This window comes from Phyllostomus hastatus, unplaced genomic scaffold, assembly GCF_019186645.2.
Source record: "Phyllostomus hastatus isolate PE091 unplaced genomic scaffold, TTU_PhHast_1.1 phas_scaffold_501, whole genome shotgun sequence".
Classification (NCBI taxonomy): Eukaryota; Metazoa; Chordata; class Mammalia; order Chiroptera; family Phyllostomidae; genus Phyllostomus; species Phyllostomus hastatus.
In genome coordinates, this window is record NW_025334033.1 from 50,086,379 (window position 1) to 50,099,393 (window position 13,015).

A 13,015-nucleotide genomic window follows, 5' to 3' on the forward strand; every position below is an offset into this window, starting at 1 on the left:
CATCCATGCTGTCTCAAAAGGTAAGATTTCTTTCTTTTTTTATGGTCAAGTAACATTCCATTGTATATATGTACCACAGCTTTTAAAATTTTTTTTTTAGATTTTATTGAAGTTTAGAGAGAGGGGAAGGGAGGGAAAAAGAGAGGAAGAGAAACATCGATCAGTTACCCACAACCCAAGCATATGCCCTGACCAGGAGGAATTGAACTGGCAACCTTTTGGTCTGCAGTATAATGCCCAGCCCATGGAGCCACACCAGTCAGGTCTGCACCACAGCTTTTTTATCCACTCTCCTATTGGTGGACACTTAGGATGCTCCCATATCTTGGCTATTGTAAGTAATGATGCAATGAGCATGAGGGTGCATATATTCTTTCAAGTTAGTGTTTTGGGTTTCTTCGCATATATACCCAAAAGTGGAATCAAGAAGTATTGCTATATTTATTAGAATGGTCAACAATAATACAAGTTATAAAATGAATTAATTTTCTGACACCAGTGAGTTGAGAGCCTAAACATGTATATAACATGTTTATAACAGGGAAATTTTTGTGATCTAACACTGTAGATGTAGTACCTTATATCAGACAATAATAAACATCCTTTACTTCAATGTTTTTCTGACTTTATTCGCTATTACCTACAGGAAAAAAATACATTTTACATCATGACCTAAGACATATGCTCTTGTATGTATGTGTATAATTGAAATTATTAAATCACATAAACACACCTTAATTCCAGACCATTCAAAACCTGGTATATAAGCTATGTAAACTGGAATTAGGAAACTGAACTCATTCCCACAGTTTGTAATCTGTATTGTCTAAAGGCAATTATCTAAAATTAAGACTATAAATGAAATTAATAAGCTCTTACTGAAATTAGGAACATCGGCATTTGAGCTGCCTGTCACTACCAGAACCAGTAATTAGAGACAAGGATTGAATATTGTGGGCACTTTATTCAGATGTCTGGAGATCTGAGAAGATGGCAGGTTATGTACCGTAAAAGACCGTCTTATACTTCATCTCAAGATGACCTTTTTTATGAGAATAAAAAAGTAGGTAAGGGGTTTGGAATTCAAGGAAAACGTTAATCAGATAAAAGCTTCAGTCCTGCAAGTTTCCTAGCATCCTCTCATCTTATCCCTGTCCTGGGCTGTAGCTGTCTCTCCCTGGAGTACAGTGGCTCAGATGCCATATTGATCCCTTGCAGTCCTCCTGGGACACAAAAGTCCTCCTGGAGACAAGGTGGGTATTACCTCCAGTCCCTGGAACATAGCGCTTTTTTTTTTTTAAGATTTTATTTATTTTTAGGGAGGGAGGAGAGGGGGAGAGAGAGAGAGAGAGAGAGAGAAACAACAATGTGCGGTTGCTGGGGGTTATGGCCTGCAACCCAGGAATGTACCCTAGCTGGGAATCGAACCTGGGACACTTTGGTTCCCAGCCCACGCTCAAACCACTGAGCTACGCCAGCCAGGGCCGGAACATAGCTTTTTACATGCATTCATTACTAAGCTTATTACCTATAACTTAAAAGTAAAAATTTTCCACCTCTTAAGTTCTCCCATCATTACTACTGGAAACAACATACTAGTCAACACATATAGCAAAATGCATTCAGGAGAAGCAAAAAAGACAAGTGATTGTTGATTACCAACTTGTTTCCTCTCTCCCCCACATACCCCCCGTTGGTAAGACCTGATGATACTGCCTCCTTTGAATTATCTCCAATGTAAACCATGGCCATACTTCAGTGTGGGCACTCGTTTTTTTTTCTTCTCCTATTTGGTCTTCTAGTTTAACCTTTTCCCAAATCATCTTCACTCTCATGCCAAGGTAATTTTTCTAAACTCCAAATCTGACAATGCATACTTATCTTTAAAATCTCCATGATCTGTCTCCTGCTCCTCTTAGCTGCATCTCTCACTGTTCCCCTCTTAAAACACTACATTCCAGACATGTCAGACTTCTTGCTTTTACATAAGCTGTCCCTTCCTCTGTGAATCTCTCTGACCCACGACATGTAGTGTTGACCACTGTGTCCCTGGTTCCCCAGTCTATGTTCTAAGTACCTGCGTGTTGCAGCTCCTGTGACGGGTCTGTACTTACGTCTTATTGTTCAGTTTTTCCCTCTAGACTGTGAGGTCCCTGCAGATCTAAAGGGTATCTTACTTATTTTTTAATCCCCAGCATCTAGTACATAGTAGGTACCAATAAATTTCTCTCAAATGAATTGAGTTTTAAAAGTATAGTTAAGAGAATGAAAAATCATAGAGTGTGAAAAAAAAATCTGCAAAGCACATATTTCATCAAGGACTGGCATCCAGAATATACAAATAACTCTTAAAATTCAACAATAGGAAAAAATTCAATTTTAAAAAAGGCACAAGATTGGACACCTCATGGCAAATAATCTCATGAAAAGATGCTCAACACCCTATGTCAGGGATTAACAGATTCAAACAACACACCTACTAGGGAGACTAAAGTCCAAACCACTGACACCAAGTATTGATGGAGATGCAGAGCCACAGGAACTCTCATTCACTGGTAGTAGGAACACGAAGTGGTACAGCCACTTCGGAAGACAGTTTGGCATCCTCTTACCATTCGGTCCAGCAATTGCATTCCTTTGGTTGAACTCAAAGGAGCTGAAAATTTATGTTCACACAAAGACGTGCATAAAGATGTTTATAGCAGCTTTATTCATAATTGCCAAAACTTGGCAGCAACCAAGATGATCTTTAATAGATAAATGAACAAATGGTGGTACATCCATGCAATGAAACACTGTGGATCAATAAGAAGAAATGAGCTATCCGCTACCAGAAGACATGAAAGAAATTTAAGTGCATGTTGCTAATGAAAGAAGCCAATCTGAAAAGGCTATGATGATACATTCGGGGAAAGGCAAAACTGTGGAGACAGTAAAAAAGATTAGTGGTTGTCAGGGGCTGCGGGAGGAGAAAGGGAGGGAGGAATAGATGGAGCACACAGGATTTTTAAGGTGGCGAAACTATTCTGTGTATACTGCAATGGTGTAGACATGTCATTACGCTTTTGTTAAAGCCAAAGAGTGTACAACACTAAGAGTGATTGTTCCCTTATGTAAATGATGGACTTCAGTTAGTAATATATCAATAATAGCTCACCGAGTAACAAATATGCCACACTTATGCAAGATGTAAATAATGGGGGAAAGTGTGTATGTATATGTAGGGAGTGGCTGTAATGAGAATTCACTGTATGAGAATTTTATTTATTCATTTTTGAGTTTTCAAAATTGAGTGTACTCTCCACTCAATTTTTTTCTAAACCAAAAACTGTTGTATCACAGACACAGAGGACAGCATGGTGAAGGGGGGTAGGAGGAGGCAGAAGAGGGTTTAGGGAGATAAAAAAAAAAGGATTAATGATTATTTATTTAGACTACTCACTGAACTTAAAGTAGACTGAGGCAGAGATGATAAAGCTTGCAAAATAAAAAAATAAACAACAACAAAAAAAATAAAGGCTATTAATAGAAAAGAAAAAAAGACAAACTTGGCTGCGGTCTGGCCGCAGCTAGGTCCAGGGGTTCCTGAAAGGTGGGTAAGGCGTCGGCGATGGGAGACAGACGACGACACGCCTCAGAGGACAGTGATGCTCTGTTCCGTTTATTGCAAGTACAAGCAGGCTTTTTATACTTTCGTTTTTAGCAGTGATTGACATTTGCGGTTAGGTGAAGCAGAAAAAAATCAATACAAAGTAACCAGGAAAAATACGAAAATTCCCATAGATTCAATTATATTAAACAAAGATTATTTTGGCTGGGAGAGCCATAAATCAGACAATTAAAAAATAGCTGTACATACAGAATTTGAATATCTTATTGTTTATTAAAGTTCTCAGAATTTGTCCTGGGGCAAAAGGATACGCTAGATTGAATAGAGGTTATAGGAAATTTATTATAAGGCCTTTGTGATGTCTAACTTAGCTATTTACCTTTTCTGTCTAAAATATTTCTCTATGTACCATGGACTCTGACTTCCTGGTAACTGTTTCTATGTGCTTAATTTATAATAGTTAACCAGCTTTTCTTATTTCTTTGTCTAATTCTACTTGATATATATTCCTATTCAAGGTAAAGGCAGGGCTGTTACTCCAACAACTTTTAGACATTCAGGGGCTATTTCATTAGAGGGGATTTTATTCTCTGGTCAAGAAAGTATTGTATACAACTCCATTGGAATTATGCGAATCAATAAACCTGAAATACAGGTATCTAACAATCCCACCACCTTTTAATCACCAAAACAAACGTGTAAGGAGAGATGAACAGGAAATCCAGCTACAGTAAACCCTTTTTGTTCCTTAGTTCATAAACACCAGGGAGGTCTGCTTCGAGCTAGCCTTTCCATGAAATTTAGACTATTATAAGGCACTTGGACTCCATCCTTATTGACCATTCTAATGCCACCTGTATTATATGCTCCTGTATAAGGCAATGAGGGATCTGGAACCCTCCGGAGACTATTAGCTCCTTTTGGGGGATACCATAATTTGCCATTAATCCAATATGCTACCCAGGGGTATCCCTGGGCTGTGGGTAGGGGTCTATATAATTTTTTTCTTGTTTTCTTGAAAGACTCTTTGTATCTATGGGTAAGAAACAGGCATGGGAAAGTCCACCAATAATTCAACCTATTGTAACTGATTCATGAATTCTTTTATGGGAACAATCAGGGATAATTTTTTACTCAGGTTTATAAACACCTTGTTTAAAACAATTTGGGCATGATTCAACAGTCTAGGGAGAACTAGTTGTCCCTTCAGAATTTCCCTCAAAGTTCATCGTTGACTCACTTCGAGACTTTTTCTTCTCATGGCCTGTTCTTATGGGAATCAGGGTACAAAGTCAGACCATGATTAATATTAGCAAGGAAATTATTAAAAGCAATCCCCAGAAAAATTACCCCCCCCTTTGTATGCCATGCTCTCTTCCAGGAAGATGGATTCCTTGAATGCCCTCTTTCCATGTTCAGACCTTGTCAAAACACATGGTTGGAAGAGGATGTAGCAAAACTTCCTCCTCTATAAAACACTATACAGACCCTACTAACACTGGTGTGTCTCAGTTAGTTGGGTGTCATCCTGCAAAATGAAAGATCACTGGTTCGATTCTGGTCAAGACACATGTCTGGGTTTCAAGTTCATTCCCTGGTCAGGGAGCATATAAGAGGCAACCAATTGATATTTCTCTCTTTCTCCCTCCCTTCCCCTCTCTCCCTAAATAAATAAAAATCTTTTTAAAAAGATTTAGTTTTAGAGAAAGAAACACCAATGTGTGGTTGCCTCTCTCATGCCCCCTACAGGGAACCATGGCCTGCAACCCAGGCATGTGCCCTGACCGGGAATCGAACTGGCAACCCTTTGGTTCACAGGCTGGCGCTCAATCCACTGAGCCATACCAGCCAGGGCAAATAAATAAAATCTTAAAAAAAAATTATACAAGTAATGTGAAGGTATTTTAATCTAAAATAAAACTGGAGGATGGGAAATGGAGAATCTCACACATGCACTCTCAGAAGAAGAGAATTGAACTGAGATACTGATTTCCTGCAAAATACTTTCTTCACAGAAGACTTGCCTCCTGACCAGTGAACATCCGCCAAGAATCCTCCCATCTTCAAGCCAATGATCTTACTGCTTGGCTGCTGGCTGGACTTCCCTCCCTTTATATTCCTTGCCCATAAATACAACCCATCCAAAACTCTCAACAGACTCGCCTGTTTTTCCTGAATTGTAATTCCTCTGCCATTCCTGAGTAAATGGAATTTTTGGTAATTAAAGCTTGCCTCAGTTTACCTATTTATTTAGGCTGACATAAAACATTTTTAAGATATCAGTAGTATATGGAATTGGCAAAGTATCTGGGAAAGGGAGTCCTTTCCATACATTGTTGGTGAGAGTATACTGTATTGGTGCATTTTTAAAAATTATAACCTGGCCACATAGCTCAGTTTGTTAGAGCATCGTCCCCATGTGCCAAGGTTGTGGGTTTGATCTTGAGTCAGGGCACATATAAGAAACAACCAATGAATGATAAATAAGTGGAACAACAAATGTTTCTCTCTCTCTCTCTTCTCTCTAAAATCAATAAGTAATTTAAAAAATAGGTAAAGCACATGAGATCTATCTTTAAAAACAATTAAATAAAAATGGAAATTATTAATCATTTTATTAAGAAATTAAAAATTGTGGTTTCATGGTGCCTAATTTTTGTTTCTAAGTTGACTTCACCATTCCTAAAAACCTATAAACCACATAAGTGCAGCATAGAATACTGAAGATATTGAAAATATTAAAGATCATTTAAAATACACGCTGTTATAAATGTTTTATATTTTTAATTAAATGGTATAGAAGTATAAGAAGCTCTAACTCAAGTCTAATTGGAGGTAGCATTCTAGAGAAAGAGGAGGAAGAAATGGGGTTGACGTGGTATTTGAAGGAACAATGGCTGAGAATTTTCCAAAACTGACACAGAACACCAATCCTCAATTTCAGAAAGCTCTATAAATCTCAAACAAGATTTTTAAAAAATCTGCATTGAGACTTCATGATGAAGTTAAATAAAACCAAAGTCAAGAACTCAGAGATAGCCTCGGCCTGGTAGCTCAGTTGGTTAGATGTCATCCCCATACACCAAGGTTGCAGGTTCAATCCCCCATCAGGACACATACAAGAATCAACCGGTCAATGCATAAATAAGTAGAACAACAAGTCGACGTTTCTTTCTCACTCCCTCCATCCTTCCTCTCTCTCTCTAAAATCAATAAATAAAATTTTACAAAATCTAATAATAATGTCTAGTAGGTTAAATAAGACAAGCTAGACATAAACTATATGAAAACAAAAGCATATCAGTTAGGAGGGGAAGTGATTGAATTTAAAGTATTCTCAGGGCCTTGCCCTGGCCGGTGTGGCTCAGTTGGTTGGAGCATTATCCCATACACCAAAAAGTTGGGGGTTTTATTTGTCATCAGGGCACATACCTAGATTGTGGGTTTGATACCTGGTTGGGGAGCATAAGGGAGGCTGCCAATCAATATTTCTCTCTCCCTCTCTCCCCTCCCACTTTCTTTCTCTCTAAAATCAATAAACATATTTTTGAATTAAAAAAAAGTGTTTTCAGGGCCTTGTATTATTTAGAAAGAAGGGGGAAATTTTGCTAACTTGGGACTTCGGTAAATTAAACATGTATGTCTACATTTCTCAGTTAACCAATGAAAGGATAATAAAGTGTACACCTTCTACACTGCTGCCGCTAGGGTGGGGGCTGAATGACAGAATGACAACAGCAGCAATGTAGCTTTCCCTCTCCACCAGTCAGTAGGAGAGCATGGAGCAGTGTTTCTGTTCATACAACAGTTGCTTGGTCAGACTCCCTGGTCATTGCTTACTGGTGATTTAATAAAATTACAAAAGTAACTGATAGCCCTGGCTGGTGTAGCTCAGTGGATTGAATGTGGGCCTGAAAACCAAAGGGTTGCTGGGTCAATTCCCAGTCAGGGCACATGCCTGGGTTGTAGGCCAGGTCCCCAGTGAGGGGAGCACTAGAGGCAACCACACATTGATGTTTCTCTCTCTCTCTGTTTCTCCTTCCCTTCCCCTCTCTCTAAAAATAAATAAATAAAATCTTAAAAGAAAAATGTAGCACCTGAAAGAGTTAATCTCTCATACTGCCAGTAACAGCCTGAAACTAAGCAACTAGGGCACAACTTTTGGAAAACACTCAGCTTGGTGATTTCCAAAGTTTCAAGTTCTAGGAACTGAGGCCTCACCAGGACAAGGATGAAACTGTGTTTGTACCCAGACAGCAAGTGGCTGTTTTGAAAATTATACCTTTTATTCAACTTAATCTCTCTGAATGTAGGGACTTCCCTTAAAGATGAAGAACGTGGTCTCTCAAAGGGAGAGCTATGTAGCCCTAATGTCCTTTCTCTCTAGACCTTTACATGTGCCATTAAGGGGCACGTATGAGAACATGGCCACTTACTGTAATTTGGGGGTTCGGATTTGCAGACAATAAAGATCCCAAGTCAAAGGTGAGCAGTTAAGTGAGAGCAGAAAGAAAAGCAAGAATCAAGAGCATACATCACCAGATGGGAAATTACCTATACCCGAACACCCATGCTGGGGAATCCCAAGAGGCAGCAGTGTCCGGGTTCCTCTGGGAACAGTTCCAACCAAAACGTCCTTCCCTCCAGTGGGATTCCAAAGTCTCACTTTGGAGGTTATGATTAAATATGTTTAATCATAACACAAACGTAGCCACATGCCAAGGGCCTTGTGTGATTTCAAGTAAGTTCCCTTTGGGAGAAGGGCCAATTCTCCCAAGGGGACAGCTAAAGATCAAAATGTACTAATCTCTGGAGGAGAAGGGACAGTTCTACCTGGGAGACAACACTGTATTTGCTTTTCTAATGAAGGTCACGGCTCAGGCATAAACAGGGAGGATTCTCAAAGTCCCTTTAACTCTTCATTACCATACCAGATTCTTCTGGAGAAACCATATGTCTGAGTCCCAAAACCTTGGATATGAGGAATGTTCAAGAATTCCAGGGGATTTTAGTTACAGGAACAGAGATAATGAGAATACCTAGAAATCCTTTTATTAAAAATACTGTATCAGTAAAATACCAGGTTTAACATGCACAAAGCCAAGAAAACCAACGATGCCAGATACTGAATTTATATCGCACTGTCCTTTGAACACCCAGCAGGAATAAAATGCTAAATGCAGATACCATGCAGTGCAACAAAAATCTTCATGGACTGGGAAAGACTAAGTGTTTGAGGTATGAAGGAGGAAAGATCTGAAATGGACAGGTTTTACTAACCCTATGAGTTGGACACAGGACCAAAGGTACACTCTTTGGTGGATTCCTCCTTGGTGGTTTCATTATTCCCTGATAATGTTTTTTTTTTTCTCAAAAGAATCATTTTAACTTCACAAAAATGTTGCAAAAACAGAGCCGGCTTCCCTAAACCCTTCCTCCAGCTTCCCTTAGTGTTAACACCTTCCATAACCATGGTAAAAATATCAAAATCAGGAAGTTAACCTTGATACAATACTATTAACCATGAGAGTATTATTGAAATTGAGTTATTGCTATCTTGGAGCAAGGATTTACTCAAATGGATAGTATCCTGGCTGCTAAAAACAAAAACACGGAGCTCTCTTGTCCCAGCAACACTGTAAACATAAACTAGTACCCGGCCCGGGATCATGAGTGAAATCCCAGTTGATCCTGGGGTGACTGGGAGTCTGCCTCCACCTCCAGCCTTTTCCCCTGTAATTCCCAACTGGGTAATTAGAAAAGTAATGGGTCTCTCCAATGTTTACACTGGATTACAGAGAACGAAATGAACTTGTGTTAACTGTGGCTGACACTGTCTCTCTGGAGGAAGATCTTTCTAAATCATCCCCGACTGGTATCCTTTTGCTGATTTTATGAGGGCATTGTTTTCAATCCCGATACATTTCAGACACTGCAAGGAGTTTCCTCTTACTTAGCAGCCGGTGACCTTTACAGTCTTGCCTTCAGGATATTTCAGCTCTCTAACATTTCTCAGAATCTGTCAAGGTGGGATTTAAACAAGTATCCTGATTCTAATTCACATAGTGAAATTGGCGGCATAATGATCAGAGAAGACTGACTCAGAAGCAGTATTTTCTGCAATTCAGCCTTTTCATAATGAATTTATAACTGAAAGGCAGTGGGCTGTTAAACATGGGAAAAAGTAAGGGCCCTCTCAGAGAGAGAGCTGTCTGGGAGAGTAGTTATTGGGGGTAACCAGAAAAATTAACTATGAAATCTCCACCCCTACAAGAGAGTCACAGAAATCAGTTTGTATGTTTAAGACCATAGATGGCAAGTCATGTATCTAGGTATTAAGTAAACTGTCACTTCGTCAAGTCACTAGGCAAGCACTGGAATGTGTATGAAGCTGCTCCCCTCTCGTGGGGGGGGAGCATGTGTTCTTACAGCAGCTGATTCTTTTGCAGATTTGGGCGCCCTCTGGTAGGTGGCCTGTACAGTACCCACTTCTTTCACGGAGGTCTAAGTGCAGAATTCCCTAGAGGAGGGAACTCTTGAATGGCCCAGCCCAGGCCTCCTCCTTAACTGCTTTCCCCTCATGTACCTGGGACCCCTGGGACTCATTTCTGTGCCTCTTCACAGCAACCTGGGCATCAGGGGAGGGGGAGGGAGAAGTCAATTTTCACCCTAACTTTCTGAAACCTGAGTATGAAATTGTTTTAATGGATTTATTGGGGTGACATTGGTAAATAAGATTACATAGGTTTCCACTCTGGCTAGTGTGTCTCAACGCACATGAGAGACAACCAATCAATGTTTCTCTCTCACATGGATGTTTCTTTCCCCCTCTCTCCCCTTCCCTTCCTTTCTCTTTAAAGTCAATAAGCATGTCCTCAGGTGAGGATAAAAAAAAAATGTTGCAGCTGTTACTTTAGCAAGTGAAATGGGAAAAGCTGATGGAATTCTGAGACGGGGGTCACTTCTGGTATCTTTTTGTTCACTTTATAAAATATGCATTGAGTCTCCATTTGTGGGGCCTTTTCCATGTTCTCCACCTACCCTTCTCCACCCTGCTCTACACTCTAGTGGGCTGAGCTGCATGGTTATGTCCAGCCAAAGAAAATAAGTGGCTGTTACAAAAACTTACAAGACAATGCGAGGGCAAGAGGAGAATAAGATCAAGGTTTTTGTTCTCACTACTTCTGCCACCTCCCCACGGGTGCCTGCCTCCCTCTATAAATGCTACAGCACCTGCCAGGCAGCCCTCTCCTCTTTAACCTTGGGACCCAAGTTTCTGCACCAAACCTTTTTTTTTCAACCTTACCCATGCCTTTGCAAATAGTGCCTTTATGAAACACTCCTCAAATTACCCAATTCAAAAACGCCACTTTCTTCCTGCCAGTAATGTGATACAATTTCCACACTGACACTGCCCATGACCAGATTTGTGAGTTGAGAAACAAAACTCAGTGAGCACCTACTATAAGTGTATTTATAGTAGGCAGTGTTTTTATATGTGTTAGCCTATGTGGTCATCACAAAAACATTTTACAGATAAGGAAATTGGATTCACAGGCCTAGTTATGTAGCTTGCTAAGTATCACCACACTCTTAAGGAGCGGGGTCAGACTGGAACATAGGTAGGTCTCACCCCATAGACATCTACCTGCTCTGGAAGCTGCTCTGGGCACCCTTAGCTCCAGGAAAAGCCTTGGTAAAGGAACAGGGGTAAGGGAGGGATTAGGACAATGTCTCTCCACTGATCCTCCGAATTACTAGCGTTACAGATTTTCCACTGTTGCGTGAGGTTAGCGCCCCTAACCGCATCCCACCCCTTCTTCAAAGGTCAACCGTACACATTTGAGATGCTTTTAAAAACTGCAGGTTCTTGGAACTGTCAGCACCTCCCTCCCTTCCTCCCTCCCTCCCTTCCTTTTCTTCTCTCCTTCTTCTTTCTATTTTTAGAGAGAGTGGGGAAGGGAGGGAGGGAAGGGAGAGAAACATGGATCAGTTGCCTCTAGTACGTGCTCCGATTGGACGGAACCCACAACCTAGGCATGTGCTCCACCCTAAATCCAAAGAGCAACCTTTCGCTTTGCAGGTCAAGGCCCAACCAACAGAGCCACCAATCAGGGCTGTGGACCTCAATTCCCATACTCACCCCATTGGATTGCAGGATTAGTAATGAATTCTTAGCAGATATTTTCTTCCATTCAGGTACTTGTCGATTTGCACACTTTCTAGAAGGCCTCACACACGCCTTAGACTGTCAACAAGCTGGCTGGTTGTCAGTAGTGAATGCAATGGCTTCCATAGCAACTGATCCCCAGGAAGTTGGAGTGACCCCTGTCCCGCCTTTGACTCCGCCTAGCCAGGCCTCCCCTTTTTTCTCTGTAAGGGAAATCAAGATAGCCGCGAAGGTGACGAAGGTGACGCTGGAACCCTTCGCCTGCTGCAGCAGGGACTAGCGTGTGCACGTCAGGTTCCCTCTGTGGCAACCAAGGCCCAGCCCGTTGCACGGCTCAAGAGCTTTTAGGAGGCAGAACTGGGACATTTTGTCTCCAATTCAGTGGGAGTTTTTCAGCGACGAGGCTTTGTGCAAGTTCATGTGTGTCTGCTCCCTTTTGCTGCTGAGTGGCAGGACTGGCCCTCCAAGCTCAGTTTAGCGGGCTGCTCTGCCCCGTTGGGCTCTTAGGCTGCAGCTGGGCAGCCTGCCGTTAGAGGCTCCCGCACCAGTCCTAACTCCCTCCACAGCCCCGTGCAGTTGATCCGAATTCTGAAATCAAGTCGCTAAATGATGGCCACAGCTCCCGCTGTCCTGCGAGCGTCCGGGCTCTGCCAACGGGGCCCGAGGAGCTGGGCGCTGCTGCCAAGTTCTCCAAAGTTGAGGCCTGGTAGCCCGGTCTCTCCGGCCTCTGCTCGCAGGGTGGCGACGGTGACCCTGGAGCCTGCGAGCCGCTGCTGCTGGGACAGGCCGGTGAGCATCATCGTGAGGGGCCTGGCACCGGAGCAGCGGGTCATGCTGCGCTCGTCCCTGCGCCGCGACGAGAAGGGCGAGCTGTTCCGGGCCCACGCGCGCTACTGCGCCGATGCTGGCGGCGAGCTGGACCTGATGCGCGTGCCAGCCCTGAGCGGCAGCTTTGCGGGGCTTGAGCCCATGGGGCTCTTCTGGGCTTTGAAGCCCGAGAAGCCCCTCCTTCGGCTGGTGAAGCGGAACGTGCAGACACCCTTCATCGTGGAGCTGGAGGTGCTCGACGGCCACCAGCCCGAGGAAGGACGTCTCCTGGGCCGGGCGGTGCACCAGCGAGACTTCCTTGCGCCTGGGGTGAGGGGGGTACCGGTGCTCGCGGGCCGGGTGCGCGCCACTCTCTTCCTGACGCCAGGTGAGCGTAACCCAGTTGCAGTTTCTTTCCGCTTTTTTCC

At 42.4% G+C, this 13,015-nt stretch overlaps 1 protein-coding gene and 1 non-coding gene across 2 annotated transcripts in view; one reads left to right on the plus strand and one right to left on the minus strand.

Annotated features, from left to right (window-relative positions):
- Nucleotides 1-8,671: 8,671 nt before the first annotated feature.
- On the minus strand, nt 8,672-8,808 carry LOC123809030. The gene has a single exon (XR_006783906.1). It is a non-coding gene; the product is annotated as a small nucleolar RNA SNORA8 (small nucleolar RNA).
- A 2,963-nt stretch (nt 8,809-11,771) lies between these two features.
- Nucleotides 11,772-13,015, plus strand: part of LOC123808266 (acyl-coenzyme A thioesterase 6-like) — a 33,178-nt gene continuing 31,934 nt past the window's right edge. Inside the window, exon 1 of the mRNA XM_045822814.1 lies at nt 11,772-12,975. Coding sequence (XP_045678770.1) covers nt 12,387-12,975 — 589 coding nt within the window. The 5' untranslated portion in view covers nt 11,772-12,386. The remainder of the gene's footprint in view (nt 12,976-13,015) is intronic.